We start from the raw sequence: 26166 nt of genomic DNA on the forward strand, positions 1-26166 counted from the left end.
AAACACCGGACCTGAAGAACGGAGGTGAGTGTAGGAAGAATGCCAGTTACAAACGGCTGTACGTGACGTATTTACAGACTACAAATGCAAAACGACTCACACATCGACAGGTGTTTCGGGTCATTAAATGGCAAGCAAGAATTACGAAATGGCGTATTCCAATGTGTCTATGCTTCTTCTGTGGTCTGAAAGTGGACTTTGTTATTTGCGTGTTTAAGGGGTCAATTGTAGGTCAACTTTCAGCAGCACGATTTCGCGCTCGCTTCCGGTACAATTTTGAACCAATGGGCGCGTGTTTGGTCCAATTACAAAAAAAAAAAAAAAATGACAATGTATCGTTTTTATCAGCAGAACTTCTCTAATATTATGTTAAACATCATATGACGGATGACAAACTACCATGAACAACATAGGCCAGTCTAATGTAAGCAAACCGTTAACGGTAAATATTTTGGTTCAAAACCACCTAGCACAGCTTGTCTTGAATTAACTAGACATTTTCCTTGTCCCATCGTTATGTATTTCTAGATAGAAGTGAGTCAGATTTAAAGCATTCGCCCGGGTCGTGTCACACAATGCAAACACACTCTGAATATAACGTTACATCAAACTGCGCAAATACTAAGAGTACAGGTGTACAGAAACTTGAAGCTAACGCCCTCTCGTGCTAGCCTCCGTTGCAGACTCTGAAGCGGCTTTTTGGGGGGCTAAATAATACACTTTTTGCAGCCACCCCGTAACTATCAGCCATCCTGTAACCATCAGCCGCCTATGGTTACAGGATGGCTGATAGTTACGGGGTGGCTGCAAAAAGTGTATTATTTAGCCCCCCAAAAAGCCGCTTCAGAGTCTGCAACGGAGGCTACTCTCGTGCCCCGTACCCCTGAATTGTATTCAAAATAGAGTATAGTTGAACCAAATTTATTGTTATGAAAAGTAGACTTACAAATAAGTCACAAGGCTGTCAAAAATGAAGCTAATTCTGTATTGCTGTAAATATATTTCAGTTCGCGTAGTTTTTATTTCGCGGTAGGGATTGTCTGCGGTAGGGATTGTTTGCGGTGATTTTAATATTCATTACATGTTGAGAACATTTCACTACATGCAATCTCTTTTTATATCAATTCCAAACTGCACTGCACTACTACACACCCAAAAAAGACACTTTCCAGCTGTACGGACTCTTTAAGACTGCACACTCGGAGTAATACAGGAATGAGACCTTCTACTAGGGAATATATGGCATGTAGAAGATCACATTTTAGACCGACCGGTGCCGTGTCATATAACTGGCCGCTAACACATACCGTGATGTATGTATGACGAAATATAAAGATCATTTGAAAATAATGAAATATGTAATGCATTCAATTATTTTATCTTGCGTACGGACCTACATCGATGTTTGTTGATATTTTTTGTTTTGAACTGAAGAACGAAACAATATGCAGTTCATGTGTAGTGTTGTTAACTCATTCCACAAGCCCCCTTTCTCCATTTAACAGTTAGTAAAGTCAGCTCAAATCTTATTGCAGAAGAATTTTAACAGGTGTTATGATATCGATGTTAGGCCAATCGAAGTACACGGCTAATAGTCAGTTCCATTTAAAGATGATTCTAAACACAAATGAAATATGTGGTGCCAAATTAGAAATGTATGTTTGTCTTAAAGTGTCTGCAAGTGAAGCCACATCAAGTGTTATACCTTTTGCATCCGTACAGAGCATAATATGTGGGTTGAATACTTCTGAAAACTGATTCATTCAATGGAACAATCAAGTTTAAACCACCAAGTATGATAGAAATCATTTACGTTCAATAAATGAAGTTGATAACATTTGCCGGTCTTTGAAAATCCTCAGGAATGCGACATTCGCTGCACTGGCTAATTAAGGTGACAGCTTATTTTATCTATTTTGTCCTTTAAGAACTTCTGTGCGAGACCTTACTCATCTCAGTAGATCAATATATGAGGTAAGCACAATAACAATTTGTTTAGCACGCTGAGTAAATTTTATTTAATGGTACTGAATGATAAATCGTCAGATATCTCACACTGCTGTTTTATATATATTTTCTCCTTTACTCGCAGGGTCTTTGGCCGTTTCGATTCCTTAAGGAAGGAGACACGATGGTTGGGGAGGTGGTCGGACGGTAGGTCTTAAGAAACACGACATGTATTATCATGACTGTCGCCAGTTTCTTTAACTTTAAAACCTTTATGTTTAATTTCCTGTGTACCTTAGGTATGTTTGTGACGTCGGTGTATGGCCACGGTTAGAGCGTAGATCTCGGGTTGGAGGCTTACCGTGCCCCGACGCTCTCGGAAAAGGCACTTTACGTCTAAGCTGTCTAAAATGTGCCAAAAAGAAACACTACGAATTTGGTTGCCAATGTGCCAACATATGGCACATTTGCCACGAACAACCATAGAAATTTTTCTTAGATACGTGTGTCCCTAAGATGTGAACTTTCGTCGATCTTGTTAAGACGTTATCAATATATAATGGACCATTAAGTCATTTTACTCTAAGACTTCTCCCATGGTGGAGTATTCTTAAACGTTGCAAACTCCATTGTTGAAACTATGTGTGGGCATAGAATGGTGTACTTGTTAGATGGCACCGATTCTACCGGTATACCAGTATAAGAAGCGTTCCGCCTTATACAGAGTGATCGAGTCCAGAAGCACCCGGTACCCTGTGGGAGCCACAGTTGTGGCCGGGTACGGGTGGCGCACACACGGTGGCGTACACGAGGACGAGAAACACACCCTCCCCACCGCACAACTTCGGACGGTTCCCGAGGACTTCCCGAAGGACCTGTCGACTGGACTCATGCTGGGGGTTACCGTCATGCCGGGGTAAGAAATTATTCACGACTTGGCGTCCCTTCCTTTCCTTTTATCCTCCCTTCCCTCATCCCTACCTCACTCCCTCCCTTCATGACCCATCGTCCCTTCCTTCCTTCCCTCCTCATCTCCCTCCATCCTTTCTTTATCCTCTCATTCCTTCCCTCATCCCCTGCTTCCTTCCCACTTTCACTCTTTCATTCCATCATTCAATGATTTTTCATTCTTGCCTAGTGTTTTACTTCATTTCTTTCTTCGGTTTATCATTTATTCATTTCACTCTCCCCATTTCCAATTGTTCTTCATCACGCCCTCCTTCCCTTTCTTTCTAAATCAATTTTTTAACTTCCCATTTCTCTCTTCTTTCTTGTCTTTCTTCCCCTACTTTCGTCCTTTTAATCCTTCTTCTTCTCTAATCCCTCCTCTCTTCCTTCTCTCCGTTATACATGTATCCATTGTTTGTTTTCCTCAGCATGACGGCGTACTTCGGACTCCATGACGTCTGCCAGGCAAAAGCAGGAGAAATTGTCTTAGTCAATGCCGCCGCGGGGGCTGTCGGGAGTTTGGTGGGACAAATTGGCAAGATCAAGGTCGGGTCTTTCCCCTGAGACAGTGTGCTAGACTAATTACCTCCGAGAACATGGAGGTATTGCTTTCGGCATGTCAGTATGTGTTTGTCTGCCTGTGCTCCGGATATTTTTGCCAGCATAATTCTAAAGCCCTGGATGGATTGTGATGATATTTGGTTGTGAATATCTTATCAAAAATCCATGCTTCTTATCTGTGCGTATTTTCAGGGGTGTAAAGTAATCGGCTGTGCAGGAACCGACGAGAAGGTCAATTGGCTCCGTGAACTTGGCTTTGACTACGTCTTCAACTACAAGACTGGGTCTCTGGACGAAGAACTCAAGACGGCCGCGCCTGAAGGCATAGACTGTTATTTTGACAATGTAAGTTTTATGTTTTAACATACAAAAAGTATACATGATACACAATTTTGCTTCAGTTTTTTTTTCAAAGATACATAATATATACCCGTACAATTATGTTTTGTTTGTTTATTCAATTTGGTTAGGCTTGTAACGTCCAACTGCAAGTTCTCAACTCCTTCGCGAATATCATATTATATCTAAAACTATTGATTTGATTATTATTGTAAATCTGGAGATGGATATGCCAATTGAGTATCAAAACTTGTTCACTAGGTTGGGGTGACTTATCGGTGTCTGTCCTGAACAATCACATAAAGGTCCATGGCCGTGTAGCCTGCTGTGGGAGCATCTCAACCTACAACAACCCTGAAGCCAAAGGTTAAGGAAACGTTTTTTCTTGTTTTGTTCGCTTCACTTTGATTTTCGCTTATGCTTTATATCCACGTTGCTTGATTTCTGATAAAAAAAGAAAATCGGAAGAATATATTTATCCACGATGAACAAAATGTTTTGCCTAGTAAATATTGTTTACTTTTTATTCAGCCCATGCAGATTTTTTACACAAAATAGTAAATATATGTCTTATCAACGTTGCTTCTGGTAGCAGGACACACTAAGAGTATCAACATAGTTTTTTTAAAGGAAAAGAAAAAGAAATGAGTAATTATTTGTAATGTCACATTATTGGTCCTTAGCATTCGATATGCATGGAAAAAATGATTTGTAGATATTAGGCACGCATCCTAGTAATAAAGTACTGCAAAGCGTCATGTATCAATAAAGAGTCTTTCTATACCTAAAGTCGATATATCTTTGAACCTATCGTCGTGAAGGGGTTGAAGCTGCAGGGGTTCTTTGGCGCGGCGTAACAGGAGGACTGGCCCGCGGCTGCCACACAGGTGATGACATGAATCGGGGAGGTTAGCAGGACATCGGGATTTCTGTTCAAATTCGTTTAAACTCATCAACAGTGAATCCCGTTATGCAACCAATGGCATATTTCGAAGATAAAACATGCGCTCTAGATTCGATTCTGACAGGTTTCAGAAAAAAATATTAGTCATAATTTGCATAACTATAAACTTTTTTTAGTCTTTATTAGCATGAATGGTTATTTCAATGAAGCCTCGATGCCAAAAAAGGAAGCTGATAATGGCAAATAATTATACCATAATCTTTAACCTCATTATTTAATCCAACAGGGCAAAGTCAAGTACAAGGAGCACGTGACCAGTGGCTTTGATCAGACGCCCCAGGCTCTGATTGGTGTGTTGACTGGCGGGAACACCGGCAAGGCGATCGTCAAGGTCTAACATAAGACATACCGGCATCAATTATCGGTCAGAGGCACTGGCATGTCGAAGTAGTAGGACTTGGATTGCCAATATACAATGTTAGATAAATGTGTGAAGTACTTAGTCTTGATTTTACACTTTTATTTATTAATCAATAGATAGAAGTAGCCTAGGATTTTGACTGTAACAGTTATAACATGTGTAGAGAAACAGAATTTCGCACGTCGTAAAAGACAAGTCATGCCTTGTGCCCATATGTTTTGTCCAATCACATTTGACATCCAGAAACTTTACTAAAACGCAGATTTTTAATTTGCTAGCATATGGTTTGTCTGTTTTAATCAAAGTTAATCTTAACAAATATCATGCTTCAAAATAAGTACAGGTTTTATAAACATGGCTGATGGTTACGCTTGCTCCTATTTCCGCCAAAGAGCCATTGTGGATTGTGGCTAGTTTTAGTTCGACTGTGTTCTTTGAGATAAGTCTTAATCTGATGTGGTTTATGATCATACCGGGCAAAAGAAAAATCCGGGAATTCAGAAATACGATACATTTCTCTGTGAATTGTTGAGTGAAATTCGAAACTAGGGAGGTTATATGACTATTGCAATTGTCTATGTACAATAGGTTTGTCATACTCGTTCCCATGACTTTCTGCGCCGTAAACTGTGTACTCGTCCAAATCTCCTCCATGCGGCGTAGTGATGCAATGCAAAACATTCACACACTGTATCGCAGTTGGATTCGAAAACGTATGTTAAACGATCTTGCGTATCTCAGATTGTTTTACAAGATTTTGTAATATTCAAAGGTGGTGTTGATGAATCCAAGATCATAGCAAAGAGAGCGATTGCCACTTGAGGTCCTTCAGCACGCCTTGTGTCCGCCTTGTTGACCCACTGCCGGCCCAGCTGTTGTACACAGTACCAGCAGCCGTCAGCGATGCACCACAGGTGTCTGTCGCACATCGGACACTTCAGGTGGTAGGTCTTCGTGTCTACCTGAAGAAGACAGGAAGTTCCGGTGTCACGCAATTTTGTTGCCGTCTGGCCTGGACTCCGCTTGGGGGTTTCCAGTATATCTGAGAGGTCCCAAGATAAGTAGCCAGACCAATGGACCGTAGCAATTAGCAAGCCTTTTACAAGAGTATATTTTCCAAGGAGAGGTCGCGCTGTGGAGACAACCCTAACACCTAACTAGCTCAGCGATCTTGATATAGAATTCTTTGGAAGTTTAAAGTGTTTTGTTGTGTTTGAAATCGTACCTTTACATCCTACATCATATTCCAATAAAGAGATCAGAGGTTACGTACACACATACACATTCTGTAGTCGTACGGGCGCTAAGTTGTCGTCTAGTAAAAAGGGGACTAAAAGTAATTATCACATAGCTAGATGGTGTCGACCAATCAGAAGCCTCCATTGCCCATGTGTTATGGGGCCATAACACACCCGGGTCATAACACACCACTTATGACGTCATAACACAACCGTTCCATTTAGTAGGGGGGTATCTTTTTTATGAATCTCTTTCTTAACATTGTTTAAAAAAAACTTTATCGTCTTAAAATTGACAAAACCGTCTAAAAATACATTAAAAAGGAACAACTTTCAATTCAAGTGAAATCTAAATGGAATGACTAAAAACAATATTTTTCACACCGCCGTAAGTGGAACGACAAATTTCACCTTGGCCCGCCATTGGAACCCGTTCCGATCGTCATGGACGGAGCTGAGTACCACAGTTTTTCGTCGAAGAACTGTCAGACGCCGACTTAGAGTCAGTTTTCGGGTCATGGGAAGCTGAGGAAGACTCCCAGGAACATGCTGATCGAGTTGAGGGGCGAGAAACTGACGCAAATTTGCGGAGAGGTGACTCGGGAGTCGGGAGCGAAAATAGGTTTGGATTCCAGGCTGACGTATTTCCCCAAGCTAATCTTGACACACATTCGCCCATGAAGCCGCCGTAAGTCTCCTCAGTTTCTGACCAGGGGGACCCTAGGAAGATATGTTCACGTTTCTGAGGGTTTTACCCGGCGAAAATTAAAAATATTGCCGGCAAAGTGATGTCGCCTTGTTGAAAACAAACGTGACTCGCACTAAACACGCCCCCCTCCCCCAGTCACGTAGCCTCCCCAAACCGATGTGTTGGCATCGAAAAAATTACGGTAAAAATCGCCAAAATTCTTACAGGTTTCTACCTACAAAGATATCAGGCCGATACGGTACGCTTCTGTGGGATTTTTTTCCGGCTTGATCAAAGATTATCCGGGGAAACTACGATTTTCTTACCACAGCCAACTAAGCGTTTAACAACCGGGCGTCAGGAATTGTGAAAATTGAACAGAAATCTACAATTATACCGCCCGATATGAAATCTACTTGTCCACAACAATAACACTTGTTTACATTTGATTATATGAAGATTATATGTACAATGGATTGATTTTACATGTATAGTACTAAATAAAGAATCTATGTATTGCACAGGAATTTGTCTGTCTTATATGGGTCAGTTTGGATAGGCTATGTGATAATAACGTTAATGACCCGCCTCGAGGTGTATATGGTGTCATAACGCCTGGTCATGTGCTATAACCATCGAATAAAACCACCGAGTGAGCGAAGCGAACGAGGTGGTTTTATGAGGTGGTTATAGCACATGACCAGGCGTTATGACACCATATACACCGAGGAACAGGCGGGTCATTAACGTCATTAACCCTTAATTAACTACTGGTGTTCATCGGTGGTTTTAAATAAACGAACACTTTAGAAAACATCAAGTGGCATTGAAGGTTCATGTCAACTTTACATTTACGTGTTGATAGATATGCATTTGTTGGTGCCGTTACTTTCTTTGAATTCATTTGTGATGTTCTAAGTTTAGAAAAAAATCATCTGTGACCAGGAAATTAAGCACATATCTGCAGTTATCCGACGCTCTGAAGACCTATGTTTGTGATCTGGTGTTCTAGAACGATTGAACAAACAGACGGCCATACTTACGTCACGGAGGCGGAGTGGCCGCTCACATCCTTTGCACTGGTGCCCGAACTGTACATGGCAAATGGCATTTCATTAACAGTGGATAATTCCGAGTAATGAACACATAAATGGGACATGGACAGCACATGAATGGCTAGTGCGGCTCGCATCGCAGTCCAATAAAGATAGCATGTCTGAGAACGGACGTTTTCATGACAGAGTTACCATGACCTTGAGGGCATGTTGCAGAACAGCGGAAATTTACCGCCGTAAACGAAGTAAACAACACTATCCACACTAAATAACGAGTTTTGTATGTTAACGGCTGGTTTAATTATTCCAGTTTTACTTCACTTATGCAGTTTCAACTTTATATATGTGTTATAACCAGGGAGGGGGTTACTACGTCAGCATGTCATGGATAAGCTCATTTCCGCCAAAACATTATTACAATGGCCGTTACGTATACGTTGACTGATTCGTTACGAAGTCGCCTCTGTCACAAAGCTCCATATAAGGAGTATTCAACTTTATCATCAAGGTTAAACATAAATGTATGTACATCTAATGTTTGAAATGACAAAATGAATTGATAATTTTCCTGTTCAATCATTTTCATTTATCACACAAACAGCAAACAAACACACTCGTTTAACGTTTTTAGTCGGACTACTTACCGGGGTAAAGATGTTTCTAACAACACAACGTAGCATCTCCCAGTCCAACTCCTTGGAAAAGACAGGGGGCATCTTAGCATTTAAATACGTAAGAGCTCAAATAAACATTGCTCCAGATCTCCTTGAAATGTACTAATTTTCTAGAACATCAAAATCTCCAGACGTCAGTGGCAACTCGGGACATTGACATGCGTATTGTGACGCTTGAATTTAAACCTCTATTTTGTGTTAATGTCGTGTTCGATAGGTGTAAGTAAGGTCAAATTTATAATGATAAAATAAGTTCGATTCTACACTTCAAGTAACAGTGCCAACGACAGAGTGCTAATTCCAGAACGAAATGAAGTTTACTCAGACCGGAACCGGCTACTGAAACCTCGAAGTTTTTTTTTGCCAAAACGAGCGTGTAAATTTGGTTTCGAAAATCCACCAGGCACGTCTTTGAATCGAAAACAAAAGCTCACAGTGTAAATGTGGTAATTCAATCGCTTGGAATATGGATTATAGTTTGATGAAAGAAGAAATGGAATGGTTGTTATGACAACACATTGAACAGTGCACGGGCCTGGGGGGGGGGGCGCACGTTATGGATCTGTATTGTGTACTGAGTTCAACAGGAATAGTGCAATATGGGATGTAAAGAGTAGTGCGAAGATAACGCTAATGGCTAATATGGTACCTACGTATAACCCTCGTTGTCATCACCCTTCACGACAATTAGGACTGTCTCCAGGAGAGAAGGTTCGTTCCCTTTACTACATGTCAAAGTGACCGCTTTTTATTCTAATATCAATCCTGTCCATTACGAGGGTGAGAGTCAAAGTAATGTCGCAATGCAGAAGTGTCCCCTCTACGAAAAAGGTTCAGATATCCAATCATTGGCTTCATTTGCTACAATGTCGGAATAGTCAACAATGGACACAGTGGCTGGGAAAAAAAATGAACTAGACAAACTAGACAAACTTTTGTATGGCAATGTATTAATAACGAACAATTAGCAAATTTGAGAAATATCGATATGATTTTTTAGTGTCCCTGTGTGCTACCGGACTTGGATTGAATAAATTAAAGGCGAATCAGTGAAGCATCACATGTTCTGTAAAATAAAATAAGCATCTGTAATGATCGCAAAGCCAGTATAGACGCCCTACGGCATAGTACACCATCAGATTCTCGTCAGTGTTACTACCTTCTAGCTGTCGGCGGCTTTAACAAACCTCTCAACGTGCAGACAAGTTTCTCTGAAAACATATAGAAAGTAGTTTATGGATTTGGAGTTGTGTCCAGAGTCTCCAAATCCATAAATCACTTTCTATATGTTTTCAGATAAACACTCCAGAGTCTTCGATTCTCTATGTTTCTCATTGACATAAGATTCGTATGAAGATTTTTCAGTTCTTTGAATAGGAAGGATGTTTTCCAAAGGTGGGATATTTGTGGCTTTTAGTGCAAGGATGTTGGTATGATTTAGCATCCATGGTTTAAAGTTTATTCAAGCGCAACATCCTCAAGCACAGTTTTTGATAAAAATGCCCCAAAGCATTCATAAAACATAACGATAGAGAAGTACATAATACATGACGCTAGAAACCCACGACCTCATATCTTTTCATTGATTATGCAAATGATTTGTTGATCATCTTCTCTAATTACATAATTGATTGATATTCCTCTCTTTCTTAAATTTATACGTCTAATCTTTGAGAGTTCAATCATGGCAAGCAGTGGCCTTTCAAATAGATTTGTTACAATAATCGTACGTCTTGTTAGAGCTGAAAAGAATTGCTTGAAGTTTATTTCTGGATAGTAATGCAAAAACAACTTGTATATCGATTTCATAATGAACAAATTAAAGTTTAAAGAACTCATACCTCCTTTAAGCATGTATAGTTTTTGTATGTCTTGTAAATTGTAGTTTGAATTATGCAAATAAGGTCTTGATTAATATGGAATGCGTCTTTGATCACTCTACGGTGAACGTGACGAGCATATGAAAAATGATTTACTGCGGAAACACAAATGGACAGACCCAAAACAATACCTTCCTATCAATTAGTATCATATTTTCCCCATGAGCTGGAATGTCTGTCTGCTGTTAGCTAAGGTTGATAAATGATCATGACTGGTTCTAGCAACCTACTTCCTGTCACTAGCGCAACGTTAAATTTATGTGCTTCACTTCCTGTCACTAAGTGGTGAGACTTGCCTACGTAGTCTGTATAACGCAAACTCCAGCTATCTGGGGATTTCTGTCCCCTCCCCGCGGAGTTTGTGCTCGACTAGCTCTAAGCCAGGAGAACTGTTATCAAAAATAGTAACACCAATCAGAGGCCAGGATCTAAGCCAGGTCCCCATTGCCATAGAAACCAGCTAGTTAGCCTGTCTGTTAGCTGTCACACCTGGCACCACAGGCAGACGGGGAGGAAAGGATGGGTAATGAGATCCAGATGGTGGTGGGGGGGGGGGAGAAATCATATCGCATCCAAGGCGATTAAAAGGTATTTTAAACCTCCTTGGTTTATCTGTTCCTTTAGAGGCAGACAATGGTAGTTTCTCCCACGTACAAAACCAAGTTTTGACCCCTATACTTGAGTCCATTCCTAAGGATTTTTGAGGGCTTTGACTTCTGAAACCACTTGAGGGTAGGGCTGTGAAACTCTATTCCTACCACCTGCAGATCAGACATCTGTAGCTGTCAATCACTGGATAGCAACAGCACTAGACCCTTAGCAACTAGCCTGGCCGTGGCAGGCAGCTCATGTGGGCTGATGATGGCTGCATAAATTATCCATATTTAGAAAGACGGGTTCCCCTGGATAAGCGGCGCATGCCATCGAACTCTTGGGCGGCTATGCGGTTACAGGGCGGCAAGCCGTTACAGGAGCTTGATTGAGTTCTGGCTATTGCCTACGTAGCACATGAAAAAAAATGCGGACAAGTGCACAGATCTAGACAAACAGCCATACTAAAAACAGTATCTCCGAAAACGGCGATGACAATGCCAAAAAGGAAAGAAGAAAGCTAACACTTTCAAAATACCAACACTCATCACAGAAGCATCATGTCACGTCGAGAGATGGTCGCGATGTCGTCATGTGGGTAAGTCCCAACTATCTGTCCATCTGGACCGACAGCGATGCCCCATGGCCTCGTGATATTAGCGACGGTACGGACAAATGCTCCGTGACTTGTGAACATGTCTATTCGACCATTTCTCGAGTTCGCCACAAGAATGAATGAATGAATGGTTTTATTTGATCATTTTGATCGGATGTTGGAAAGTACCTCGCAGCCATAGGCTGAACTACGTACTTTTTACATTGTGTTACATTAAAAAACTTGTATTGTGACATTAGGCAAAACGGTAACAATATAATCACTCCTATTCAACATTAATACATACTAAAATCGCAGGTAAACACTACCTTAAAACAGGGAGGTTGAAGACGGATACGTCGGGAGTTATAAAATACAAACATAATTATCATATATATTTACTAAGTAACAAGGTAAATTCTATAGCTTGTGATCATAGCAATCAATATGTCGGAGTTCTGTTACTGAGTCTGTTCGTTAAATAGGGTCGTCATGAATGGTATTGGACTGTTCTGGTATCTTTTTGTCCTTGCTCTTATGGTGGCCAGAAGGTCTTTGTTTCTAGTGTCTCTTAAACTGATTTCGCCCCGGGTAGGTGGGAACCAGTCCCTGAATGTCTCGGTCGCAATCAGTCTCTTTGCAAAGTTGAGGCATAGGTCACGACGCCGGGCGTCTAGCGTAGGCAAGTCCAAGATGCTGCACGCTTCCCTGTAGGATGTGTAGGCAGGGCCAAGTATTATCCGACAGGCTCTTCTCTGAAGGGTTTCGATCCTGGCACGCTGTGCTGTTGTTAGTCCGGCGTGCCATACGGGGGCGGCGTATTCCAATGCTGGGCGCACAAGGGTCTTGTAACACGTCAGTAATTCCTCGCGGGAGAGGTCGAAACACCTGAGTCGCTTGAGTAGGTACAGTTTCCGATTGCCCTGCTTTACCACGTGGTTGACATGTAGTTCCCAGCCGAGGTCCGCTTGGACGTGCAAGCCAAGTAGTTTCACAGCCTTGACCTCCGCCAGTGGTTTGCCGGCTATTAAGAAATGTGGTCGTGGGACATGGACTTTGGAGAACGTCACATGCATGACTTTGCACTTCTTGGGGTGTAGTTTCATTTGTCTGTTGTTTGTCCACGTGGTCAGATGGTCTAGGTCGGTTTGTAAGGTGGAGACCGCGTCTATCAGTAGGCTCTCTGTCAGATTCATGTCATCAACAAACTTCCAGCGCGATGCTGTGGCATCTTGGCACGCGTTGTTGATGATGGCGAGAAAAATGAGAGGACCGAGCACCGTTCCCTGGGGAAGACCACAAGTGGTCACAGTCCAGTCCGAGTAGGCTCCATTGTAAACAACTCTTTGGGCTCTTTGTGTGAGGAAACGACAGAGCCAGCTGGCAAGTGACGATCGTAATCCCATGTCAAGCAGACTTGTTACCGCGAGGTGGTGATCCACACGATCAAACGCCTTAGAGAAGTCAGTCGTTACAAGGCTTGTGATTGTACCTCTCTGGTCAGCCGTCCTTGTTAGCTTGTTGACAATGTCGAGTAGACAATGTGTCGTAGAGCGACCCGGGAGACAGCCGAACTGGTTGTGGTCTATGCGTTGTTTGATGTCCTTGTAGAGCCGCGGCGCCACAAATCGTTCAGCAACCTTCGCCAGTACAGGTGTCAAGGACACAGGACGGAGTTCTTGGATTGACGGTGGTCGCGTTTTAGGTAGCGGTACAACGTTAGCTTGTCGCCACTGTACGGGGACTAATCCCTCAACTAACGATGCGTTCAGGATCGCAGTGACCGGTGTTGACAGCTCATACGCAAACTCCTTTATCACTCTGTTTGGGATGTTATCAGGTCCGGCGGCTTTTCGTACTTTGATTTTGCGCAGTTCGTTGTACACATCCCACGGCTGGACTTGGTCCACTGGTTCAGATGGAAGGAACGCAGGTAGCTTATCTCTGTCCAGTCGCTCCAGGGAGCAGGTTACTTCACACAGGGCCTTGTTGATCTCGTCGGCTATAGTCTTGTAGTCGTCTGAAGAAATTCCTTCGATGTTGAGGGTGAGGTCTTTCCTTCCAGAGTTTGTCATGTTTTTAATTTCCTGGTACCACTTTGATGGGTTGTCTTTTTGGAGAGTCTTGACTTTGTTTCTGTAGTAGTTTTTTCTCGTTTTTCCGATTTTGTTTTGAATCTTGTTGCGTAGAGTTTTCCACTTGTCGTTTTTATCAGTCCTGAAGGCTTCTTGTCGCTCCTTTATTAGTGATTTGATCTCGGTGTTCATCCAAGGTTTATCACGACAGTGTAGTCTGGTCACCTTCCCTGGAAAGTGCTGTTCTATCATTCCTGTTAGTGTATGGTAAAAGTTGTTGGTCTTGGTTTGTGCGTCGTCACCAGTAAGGACTTCAGTCCAGTCGTGCGTGACCAACCATTGGCCAAAGGACCTGCTCTTTGAGTCTGGCATTGGTTTGGTGACCTTTGACCTTGTTTCGTTTCTTACGAGGCGTGTTTTGGGACTGAAGTGAACAATATTATGATCACTGGAACCCAACGGTGGGAGCAGCGCCGGTGGCAGGTACATGTGGTCAAGGTTTGTGATAACAAGATCCAGTGTGGCATCCATTCTGGTTGGTACGTCAATTACTTGTCGGAGACGGTTTCCTCTGCAGAGATCCTGAGGGTCTGCTCGGTTGAAGTCCCCAGCAATGCACAGTCCGACATCGGGGGTCACTGACCTTAGCTCGTCCACAACAGTAACCAGGTGGGTGATTAGGTCATCGCTATGTGGCGATCCCGGTGGAATGTAGACCGCGCATACCACGACGCTGGACAGCTCCCGTGAAAGACGCGATGGCCGGACCTTAAACCACAAACATTCTAGGTCGTTAGGGACTGTGACATCGATAGTCTTAGCCTGGATGTTGCTGGCTACGTAAATTGCTACCCCTCCGCCCCTCTTACCCTGGCGCGGTTTGGAGAAAAGGGTGTATCCGTCAATGTCCCACTGTGCGTCAGGTAGGTCGGGGTTAAACCACGTTTCTGTGATGACAGCGACATCTACGTTCAACGAATATAGCAGTACGTTGATGAAGGTTAGACATCCAGGTAATAAGATACGCCAAAAATAATTACTCAAGCAACTGGATAAGATTTTCAAAATCTTATCCAGTTGCTTGAGTAATTATTTTTGGCGAATATAGCAGTGTTCGACACTCATCCATCACACAATCATATTGCATTGATGACAAGAATGTTTGGCATAGGGTGGGGTTTGTTGTTGTTGTGTGCACCCATCCCGTCCAATGTTGGCCTTCTTTCCTGATCGGAATTAGACACCTTTGGCGCGCTTTCGTCTTGTGAACAATTTTGGGGCATTCATACCTTGTTCGGTCGGAGGTTAAAACTTGGATTTTCTCTCCCTTCCTGCGACCAGCCCTGCATCCCCGTGCTTGCCAAATTCCACATTGTACGAGTTTATCCTTCGTCGGCTCCGAGACAGGGCGCCGTCCTCGTAGCTTCAATATGTGACCTGAGGTGACGACACAAATGCCACGAGGGACACTCGCTGGACTTTCACCTGGTCCCTTAACTCCAAATTCAAACAATTTGTACAGGGAGCGGTTGTATACCTTTACACTATCATACGAGTTCGTAATCAGAATGTTTCCGTCATTGTCTAAGGTGACGTCACTGATTCGTAGATTTGTCAATTCTGACATCCAAAAGAGCGAGCCATTTGGATGAAGCACCATTGTTTTTCCTATTTTTGTGACGATGATTGTGTTCTTACGTGGGTCTATAGCAATGCTAGGATACGGGAGCCAACTTCTAAAGCCTGTGATTACCTCAAAATTGGTCACAGGAAGTCCGTCACGGCTGTACTGCACCACATGAGCGCTAGGGGCCGTAAACATATCTCTTATCCCCACTACCCACGCGTTACCCTCCTTATCAATAGCAACATCTGAAGGGCAAATCTTTCCGCCTTCCCTGGGCACCACGGTTGGGAAGAAGCGGAGTTAAGACCCATGTATGCTGTAGACTTGCACTCGTTTGTTTATCAGATCTGCCACGAATATTTCATTGTCAGCTGACACGGCCACTCCGTAGTAGCCATTAAATTTCCCAGGCTCTGATCCAAATCCGCCAAAGATAACCACATTGCCGTCTGCAATAAAAAAGATTGTTGTGGTGCATTTGTTTGTGAAACATGATAGGTATTGTGGGAAAATGAAGAAAGCATCGACGGTGCCCGTAATTTGGCTAACATCAAATCGTAAAGGCTGGCCACTTTGTACACTTAGATGGGAACGAGCGAAATGCGTCTTCAGTATAAGAATTGCGCGTTGTGTGCACATGCATTAGACCACACCATCTTAATCTTATGGATGACATCCGCGCGCGTATTGATTTTCGCCTGTTGTCAAAAAAAAAATCACCTCCTCCAAGGCTACACGGAACTCCGAAACTTGCTGACTTAGATTGCCGCAAAAGGCGATCATTGTGCCGGCTTATCGCAAAACTGGGGCGTATTTGTGGATTGGTATGCCATCGATGTTGGCTAGGGGGATTTTGCGTTTGCACAGTTGTACGAGAGGATCGCGGCGGCCAGCGAGTATCGCCCAGACAATTTCAAACACGACCTATCCAGAGTGGCTCTCACACGTTTCTTTTGCAATAATGTGAGACATGGGAGAGGAATTGAGGGATTGGCAGGGGTCTCACAGTGAGATTTGTGAGCGTAAACCATGGAATGCTTAATATGGAGTTCAATGTCATTTATGTTGAAACTGCCCTTATGGGTGTATATGAGTATTCTCATCACAGTCATATATCATCCACAGTCCTTGGAGCCAAATACCTTCTAATAGTATACTTCTTTGGTCGTTCGTGTCAATATATTACAAATCAATCACTTGCGCTGAGTCTGCTATAACGAACAAGACAACCTACATGTTCCCCCTACAAATAAACTGTGTTCTGTGGTTCAATTCGTAATACCAGCTTTATACTAGTAGTCCTGTGGTTTAGGAGCCTTTTTTTTGCTGGATTTTCATTTTTTTTCGCCCACGCGCATTAGTTTTGGGGTCTCCAGAGGATGTCATCCACAAAATCAAGATGGTGTGGCCTTATGAGACATAACATGTGACATGACACCGATCGGTTCTGTTCTGTTCCTTCTGTTTTAGGGTCATCGGCGAACATACATTCATTTGACAAACTACCTTCCACCAATTTATCCCCACTATCATGGAATAGTCGTGTTGCCAGCATTTTTTACAAGCATTTCTTGTTTACGTTACATATGTAACAATAGAATGGTAACAAAAGGCTGAGCCTGGTTAATCTAGACCGGTCGCCTGCAGGGTCTGGATTAGGCAACACGCGACATGTTCATAACAGGCAAAATACCCTCTAAAATCGTATTTTGAAGTGTTGTATGCCGAAAGTGCGCATGGGATTCTTTGAATATTTGTACCCCCATAGTAAATTTCAGGTCATTTGGATGTATTTCTAGAGCACAGGAGGCCAAAATGTACGTTTTTGGTCAGAAAAACCTCAATAAAATCACTTTCAAGGTCAATATCGAAAAAATAAAGAAAAAAAACTCCCAGGGTATTTACCCACTCTACCTGTATACCAAATTTCAGCTCAGTTGGTCCAGGGACGACCGAGCTGAGTCGATTACAAGATTTGACAGGAGAAAAAACCATACGAACACAATATGTTGCACCCAACAGTATGTTGGGCTCAACATAATGATAATCTTAAGGTTCCGGGTCGGAGTTCAATTGTGACTGGGGGTTGGGTCATGACCCCGTAATCTGCCGGAAGTGCGTGGGCGTCACCCTGATTTCTGCCCGAGATTGCTTGGTGATGGTTTTAGCTGTGCATGAATATTATGAATCTTCTGCAAAGCCCGTGAGTTGTAGTATTTTTGGGCGCAGTGCAATTGGTTCGCTATCGAAGCCTTTTTTATATCAGTCCGCGGCAACGGTGATGCGGTTTTCTCGCCTGATGACCCAAATAGCATCGTTTTTAATGCATTTTCACCGAATTTGCGTCATCGGAGATTGCGAAAAAGTTATCACATGACTTTTTTATTTTTTTCATTTTTCAGAGACACCATTTACTAAGCTTTCTCAGCATATATGCCGTGACCCAAGGAAAACTCGTTTTTTCCGAGCAGGTTCGATCAAAAAAGTGTAAAAAATGATGATTTTCGGGTGCCAAATTTACATTTTACTATGGTTTCTACCCAAAATAAATGGACAACAGACAATACCGATAAATACATCGGAAAACAGAAGAAAACCGCTTTTCGACCATGTGATTACATTTTCCGTCCTAGTTTTCTCGGCGGAATTGTAGCCCGTCGACCTGAGGGTGTCGGCCTACATACGAAATCGCAAAAAAACTCCGGTCCGAGACCCTAACAGTATTGCAACATGGGTAAGTTGGTGTACATTGGTAAAAATTATAGGTACCCAATTATCAAATCTCAAAAATAATGATGTAGCATTTACTTTTTTTTGCTGACAGCAAAAGTTGAATATTTTCGCGGATGCAACATTTTGTTGGTGTACATTGATGATATAGTAAGTAAATACTAATAACCAACTATATAGTTAAATCTTAACATGACTGTAATCGTTACATGTTGTATTCAGGGCAAGACAATTAATATCTGTAATAATATATATATCAATCCAGATCTGATGTAGTGAAAAATATAAATATAACAACAACAATGCATTGGCGACTTCACTCGAAAACTAGATGACTTAAGAAATATCTTGCAATGAACGGAAAACGGATGCCTGTGTATTACGAAGAGCCTTCAGAAAGTAACACATTTTTTTAAATCATATATATAGTAGGTTCATTTTTGTATGAAATGAGTTGAAATCTGCCACAAATGTACAGGAACATTATTACTTCTAGAGACTGAGGTGTCTCAATTTGTTGTTCAATTTTTTTATGAGCGACTGAGTTGACTTGAAGTTATCACACCCTTGGAAGTTTGTCTGAACCAAAGATAAGTCAGACATAACCCGTTTACAATTACTTTCAGAAGTGTAAATTACACCTGTATGATGATACATGTCTTTACGACTTGCATGCCAAATTGGATTTCTTAAATCCTTGCGGTTTCTTTTACAGCTGCTAGGAAAGAGTGAGGTGTGATATTACAGATAGTTGAATTCATAGCTGAAAACGTGATACGTTCATTAAAGACTTTTGAAAACTACTTTTCCATTGATTAAGAGAAACGAAAATTGGCACAGATTTTATGTGTTCAACGATTAAGAAGTGTGCTTAGTTTCGTTTCTCTGACTTTATTGGAAATTAGTCTACACAAACGATTTATCAACACAGCGCATATTTCGGACCCTGATGTCCGCTCTGAATTCAACTCATATCTCACTCCACCCTAGGAACGAAAAACTGATTGGAGTTCAGAGATAAAACTAAGCACATTGCTTATAGAGATATGCAATTTCATAGATGAGCAGTTTCAGCCTCCTACATTGATTGTAAGTGTTTCATACTGCACTGCTAATTTAGCTTCCCTTTTCCTGCTGTTTGCCTCTGACAAGCTTCCAAGGGTGTGGTCATTTCGAAATCAAATCAGTCGCTAGTACAAATCCACACCAGACATTGAGATATCGCATTCTTAAGACGAGTTGTTCCTGTAAATTTGTGCCAGATTTCAACTCATTTCATACCAAAATGAAACTACTATCATAAAAAATTGCGTTACTTTCGGAAGGCTCCTCGTAGTAGGATTTTGGAATGCTGCAGACATTCACTTATAATAATGCAAGTTATTAAATATAACGGTACAGTTAGATCAGTTCAAAACAGTAGTCAGCTCCTGAACTTTTTTGAAGCCTACACAATTCCTCTTTTTTAAACACCGAACAAGCAGCTTAGAGAATCTATCATGACTTTGAGTTCTCGATATGTAGCAAAAGCGCCAGTCAATAGAAGTTAATCTGAGACTTTAAACACAAGTTCATCTGAGACTTTAAACACAGTCCTGAACAAAATCATCCAAGTTCTCAAAATCCACTAAAGCATTAACACTATGACACTTCAAGTAGCTGTGAACAGCAACCTGATACAACCTACAACTTGACTTCAAGTACGTTGTATTTTAAGTACATCGTATAACTAACAGATCATAACGAAAGGGAATATACTACAGGTATGATGATAAAGACTACATCACTTTTAACTAGAGGCTCTAGACTTATACTTTAACAGGATCTATGTTCGGTAACCAAGACAATATAAGCTTGGCTGCTCTTGAACATATCAATTGATTTCCATCATTTTTCTGCAACTTGAGCTTGTAGAGGCAAAAGGAAGACATAAAAATTGCAGTGGTTTTATGTTGACAGTGTGCGCGTTTCCTTTCTTTGATGTCTTCCCTCTATACAATATATGTCAATATTCTTCCACAAAATAGTTTCTCTTCAAAATACTATTTATATACAAATAATTCCAATAATCTTACCTTATGTTCTTGCAACATCCTTACATTAGAGTCTGGCACAGTCCGTATGTCATGAAACTGATTTAGACAGCATATATTAGCTTGAGATTATTTCTGCATATATTCTAATTAGCGAGCCCAGAAACTATTTATAATGTACCAATGTATGGGTGTGGGCCACTTTTCATTTTCAATTCATTTTCATATTATCTTGCCTAGAGTCTGAGACCATGATGCAAGGTGCGTTCTCATAATCCTTCAGTATTTTCTTGTCATCCCTGATGTATCCCTTCTGCGGATCACAAGCTTTGTGCCACGGCGGTGGAAGGTGGGGTCAAACTTCCCTTTAAACCGTCTGTACATCATTCTTAGAGGAATCGATCGAACTCTACTGAGGCACGGCAGGACCACAAGCTATTGGAGTCGGCACCACACTGTACATACACACCAAGTATCCTGTTGTAGGGTGGCTGATCATAAAGTTCATGCTCAGGACTTGGCCATTATTTTTGAATTATATCAAGGCAGGCTGTGGATAACCACATCAAGACTGAACTTTTACTATTTGCGCTTGCTGAATTTTTAACAATGATAGGTTGCCTCAGCATCAGTCTCCTCCTGAACAAATGTGTACATCTTCACTGAAGATTTTTGCAAACAACGATTTCCTTCATGCCATGAGGAGCATCTGCCTTTACGTAAGCCTCCAGTATGATCTTGTCATCCTTGATGTATCCCTTTTGTGGATCACACACCTCATGCCACGGCATGAATTCCGAAAACCCCCTGTTGTTCTGCTTGCTGTAAAAAAGGTGTCGAATATTCTGTGTATAAGTCTGAATGCCATTCTTTTGAGGAATCAACCGCAGCTCAGCTGATGCTAGGCAGGACCAAAAGCTACTTGAGTCGGCATCACACTGCAGGTAGACACCAAGATTCTTGTTTTTAATGTTGTTTATCTTATACTTGTTTATCTGGGCATTGGGGTCACGCTCAGGCCTAGCTAGTATTTTCCATGAAAGGTTGTGGATAAAGACAGCAGGACTGAACTTCTCCTCTTTCAGCTTGCTGAAGTTCTCCACCGTGAAACGAAGGGTTGCCTTCGTCTGCAACTCCTCCTCTTTCTCCATCTCAGCTCGAGGCTCTTCTTCTTCCTCCGTCTTCTCCTCCATCTTCTCCCTCAGCATTTCTTCATCAACAATGTTCCCGAGAACAACTGCCTTTTCCTTATTTTGTACCTTGAAGATAGGAGGCCCAAACCTCCCCCCATTGAGGTTGCTTGCGTTCTCAACCGTGCAACGAAAGGTCCCCTCAGCTTGCGACTCTTCTCCTTTCTCCATCTTCTCGTCCAGCATTTTTTCATCAATAATGTTCCCGAGAACAACTGCCTTTTCCTGATTTTGTATCTTGAAGATAGGAGGTCCGAGCTTCCCCCCATTGAGCTTGCTGACGTTCTCAACCGTGAAACGAAACGTCCCCTCGGTTTGCGACTCTTCTTCTTCCTCAATCTTCTTCTCCTTCATTTCTGCATCAACGATGTTCCCGATAACCTTTTCCTTATTTCGTATCTTAGGCTCGAACATGGTGAACATGACGTAACTGATGCTGTCAGGGACATAGGGGATTGGACCTTCCAGCAAAGACTGTAGCCGTGTTGTGACGTCAGAGTAAACATTCATGACGTCAAAGTCACTGCCATGTTCTATGACCTTCTGTGAGAAGTCCACTGTGCTGGACAGATGGTCTAAGGTAGTCTCAACACTGTCTGCTGTAGCAGAGAGCTGCTTGGAACGGTCTGCTGTGATGGTCACTAGTTTTTCTTTCAGTTCAGTCTGCTTGTTTCTGACAGCCTTGATCTCTTTCTCCACAGCTGAATCAATGTCGTCGGCTGCCTTCTTACTACTTGTATCCAGTTCAGCTTGCTTCTTTGCCACAGTAGTTGCCTTGTCTCGGTATTCTGCCAATTTCAACTGGGCAGCTTCCAGTTTATCTTTGATCTCTGCCCGGACATTACAAACAGCATCAGCAAGGTAGCCATACTTGTGATCCTTGTGCTGCAGTACCCAGCAGTCTCGGCAGATGGGGTGCTCGCACGTCTCACAATAGAATTTCATCTTCTCATCCTGGTGTTTTGGACAAATTGGCAGTGGCTTTGACTTCAGCGATCCCATCTTGGTGATCAGCTGCTCTTTCAGCTCTGCCACCCCGATAACTCCATGACTGCGCGTACGTTTGCCACGGCCGTGGCCACAGGCACACTCATCACATAAGAACTCTTCACAGACAACACAGCCATAACAAGCAACTTCTTCTTCACAGTTATCACATAGCACTTTATCATCGTCCTTGCTAACCAAACTCTTGTGTGCCTGAACTGTGTCACTCAAGCTCTCTACAAAGGAGTTGTTTTTGAAACCAGCAACTCCGGCATTGAGAAGCACAGTTTCAGCCCGACATGTTGGACACTGAAACTTGTTGTTGACTTTGTCTTGTGCAATAAACTTCTTCAAACAATCCTCACAGAAGGTGTGAAGACACGGCAGGATCTTGGGATCTTTAAAGGGCTCCAGACAGATCGTACACTCAAGAAAGTGATGCGAAATCCTGCTGAGTATGGTGTCTGCCTTCATTTCTCCTTCAGACTTTAAACCTTCTGTAGACTCTGGACTTTTTCTGTAAAAAAATCATTAAGTGAAGTTAGTGTGGTGTGTTACACGAAGAAAGAAAGCGAATAACACCCCCTCTAAATATCTATGTATAGTCCATTATGAATGACAAGTATGGTGTGCTCCAAGAAGCTGTGCATGTAATACTGACCTGTATTCCACCACTACTACATGAATAAGTGCACTTTAGGAATAAGGAAATCTGTAGTACAATTATTAACACAATACTAATAGAACACAAGGTATAGTAGTATCTATCTACTGTCTCTGAGTTATTTCACAGCAAGATACAACATTGTGCATGGCCTATTTGGTGTTTGAAGTTTGAGTTGAAGTTTGGTGTTTTTTAGTCACTTAGTGTATTTGTTTTCTTGTCACAATGGTGATTTTCTGCATTCAAAAGCTAGGCACGTAAGGGACATATTGAATGCACTGTCAGTAGATACAAATGTATTTCCGGGTCAAAGGGCCTGAGTCCAAAGTTTCCCCAGTGCTGTATCCATAGGTACTGAAGACAGCTCAGTGATTATTAAATGTGAACCTAAACAGAAGCCTTCATAAATAAAACAAGAAATTTACAAAAAACTCTAAACATTTAACTGAGGAATGAGATTCCATAGGTTTTTGTCCATTAATACACTCTCAGTAGATTGCAATGAGTGAGTGGAAGGATAATCCTGAAGGTCAGATGCAGAAAGGGCAGGTCAGAGTTGGTAGAACTATTCATATATGTAAATTAGACATGGCAGAGAGAGGATGGAACAGGTAGGGTCTGGGATGTATTTTTTATGGTCTGTCTATTTTTGTGTTTTACAGTTATATATTGCCCATATGCTAGTTTCTAAATAGCAGTGTTGCAGTATAGGAAGTTTGGAATTCAGTTTGGAATTGATGGGCAAAGAGCCATTTATCAACAGCTGGTACATTCACTGTAACTTACAGTGTAAGTAGATACTACATTTTAGATTGACAAGAAATGACGCCAAAGGTCAAACTTTAAGAGTTGCCGGAAATACAGTTCAAGACAGTCCAAGTTCAATTCATTACTGGCTCTCCAAGCAGAGATTATGCTCCAACTAGTTTTTACATTTAGCTGGCAGAAAAAGAAAAGTAGCCCTAGCCCTAATAAGACAACATAAAGCAAGAAATATAGTCAACTAAATACACATGCAGAGGTATGAGGTCTCCAAACTCTTCTTATGACTGAGTTCAGCATTCAATACTTAATAAATGCTTACCAGAAAGTTTTATTGTGTGAGTCACATATCCGGAGAAACAGACAAGATGGCTGCCTCCATGGCCAGCAGATAAAACAAAACAGACTGTAATAATTTACACATGTAGAGGAGGTTATAGATCTACCATTACCAAAGAGGTTAAAAATGCCTAGTTCTAGTTTTAGATCTATATGTGAGTTCTGTCCAGTATTTAAAAAATGTTGGGTGTGTCGACAACATTCACAAACCCAAAGTATTAGTACGTCTTTCTTTACTAAACGCACACAACTTTTCTCGCCCCCCTCCCCCACGGCCATCCCGAGCTCTATCAAAATATTGAGGTGAAACGTCTTAAATACGGCTCCACAATGTTTCCACAGTATCAAGGGCACTTGTGAATTACTCCTACATCAGAATGTGATGAAAAAGAAAGAGAATATCGTACCTTTTCGACATTTTCCTGACTGCCGTGGCTGGACTCACGTCTGCTCAGCTCAAACTTTTTTCCCGCCTAAACTTCTACGGTGTGGGGTGCTGGGAAATATTCAAATCAGAATCGGGCTATTCCAAAAAAAGGAGAGGGGGTAAAGGGTACCGCGTCCATTCATCCTCAGAGGATAAACACAAGTTGAAATTGATTTATAAATATTTGCTGCACACTTGTGTCCAGCAGATTTACGGTCTTGCCTTGCCAAGCCCACAGCAATGCAATTCTTGGTTTCTGGCTTTTGCTTTTTTTTTAGTTTGGACCAAGATCGGACAGAAGAAAAGGAATGATATGCAATTTTTTTGGTGGATCCGAATGCTACAGAAGGAGCTGGTTACCATATCAAACAATACCTGCAGCTAAATTTGTATTTGCATCATCTGTACTAGAAACTAGTGTTCCACGACCACATACCTTCGCCAAGTAATTTTGTCTCATTAGTAGACATTGCAATACAAATGGTATGCAAAGCGGTATACATTAGCATAATTTACATGAATTCATAACCATCCCTTTCCAAATCACATACTTACATGTTGCAAATAACGTTACATGTATCCTTCTTCAGGGAAGCTATTGTAGCATCTCCTCATTAAGTACGCAAAATATGTTAAAAGTTACAAGTTCCATGGCTGGCATACCTTTAAGTCATACATAGGAAGCGATAACGTTCGATACGAGTGTTCCGGTACCGGGTGATATTTTGAGTTATGTCATACCTTGGCCGGGATGACGTCGGCCGATACGGGTGTTCCGTACCAGTCATATCTAGGCCGCAAAAACGTTCGATACGGGTGTTCCACATCGTGTGATAACTTACGGTATCACACGATGTCCTCCGTTTATCACGCAGGCTTTCATTGAATATCTAGAATGCATTTCAAGTGCGCCGGTTGCGCCGCTGTCCAAATTTCGAATACCGGATTCTGAAGTTTGAATCAATGTTGTTACATTTTGGTTGTTCGAGGACATAAAACTCTCTCAACTTCTGGTGTGTTTCGCATTGAAATGTGTAGGTTTTTTTGGTGGGTATGACATACATGGAATACAACAGGGTGTACTCCGCATCACCCTCGGTCTCGGCCGAGCGATACCATAAATAGCTGTCGTTCCTTTGGACAGGATTAGCATATGGATCTGATGCAAGATGGCCGCTCTTAGATTGTCCTGCTGCTACATCTGACTTGAATCTGCTGAAATCCGCATCAAAGTGTACCATCCTTGCCTTCAAGTTCACGGTTATAAAGATAAGTACCTACTCTTGGCCTGCAGTGACTTTTATAGTGTTTTGATGATTGAATAGTCTTCTGAAGAGTGACAATTATCCATCAAGATGTGAGGACTGTCGGGGAATAGGTGCACAGAACTGTCAAGGTGATTTGATATTGTGTCGGAAGTGTGCAGAACGTCGCTTTGTCTCTTCTAGCAAGGATCCTGCGACCTCCGGTGAGCCAAAGGATATAACTGGA

The 26166-nt window shown here is 41.9% G+C and overlaps 2 protein-coding genes across 2 annotated transcripts; one reads left to right on the plus strand and one right to left on the minus strand.

Moving 5' to 3' along the window:
- Positions 1–871: 871 nt before the first annotated feature.
- LOC136422129 (prostaglandin reductase 1-like) lies at positions 872–7567 on the plus strand. Its single transcript, XM_066409776.1, has 8 exons — positions 872–2154; positions 2672–2863; positions 3324–3441; positions 3649–3805; positions 4057–4161; positions 4617–4703; positions 4755–4762; positions 4986–7567. Exons 1-8 carry the CDS (start codon positions 2132–2134, stop codon positions 5094–5096), a joined length of 801 nt encoding a protein of 266 aa, XP_066265873.1. The 5' UTR covers positions 872–2131; the 3' UTR covers positions 5097–7567.
- Positions 7568–18523: 10956 nt separating this feature from the next.
- Positions 18524–24721, minus strand: LOC136421844 (tripartite motif-containing protein 2-like). Its single transcript, XM_066409416.1, has 2 exons — positions 24656–24721; positions 18524–23000 (listed from the first exon to the last, which is right to left on the minus strand). Exons 1-2 carry the CDS (start codon positions 24664–24666, stop codon positions 20966–20968), a joined length of 2046 nt encoding a protein of 681 aa, XP_066265513.1. The 5' UTR covers positions 24667–24721; the 3' UTR covers positions 18524–20965.
- Between the last annotated feature and the right edge of the window lie 1445 nt (positions 24722–26166).

Source organism: Branchiostoma lanceolatum, chromosome 16, assembly GCF_035083965.1.
Source record: "Branchiostoma lanceolatum isolate klBraLanc5 chromosome 16, klBraLanc5.hap2, whole genome shotgun sequence".
In the NCBI taxonomy this organism is placed as follows: Eukaryota; Metazoa; Chordata; class Leptocardii; order Amphioxiformes; family Branchiostomatidae; genus Branchiostoma; species Branchiostoma lanceolatum.

What these genes read in the sequence shown, in the direction of transcription:
- LOC136422129 (XM_066409776.1), top strand. Translation starts at nt 2,132, where the DNA reads ATGGTTGGGGAGGTGGTCGGACG. An exon ending in CTGTTATTTTGACAATGTAA is followed by an intron (nt 3,806 to 4,056) that starts GTTTTATGTTTT and finishes CTTGTTCACTAG; the next exon opens with GTTGGGGTGACTTATCGGTG. An exon ending in CAACAACCCTGAAGCCAAAG is followed by an intron (nt 4,162 to 4,616) that starts GTTAAGGAAACG and finishes ATCGTCGTGAAG; the next exon opens with GGGTTGAAGCTGCAGGGGTT.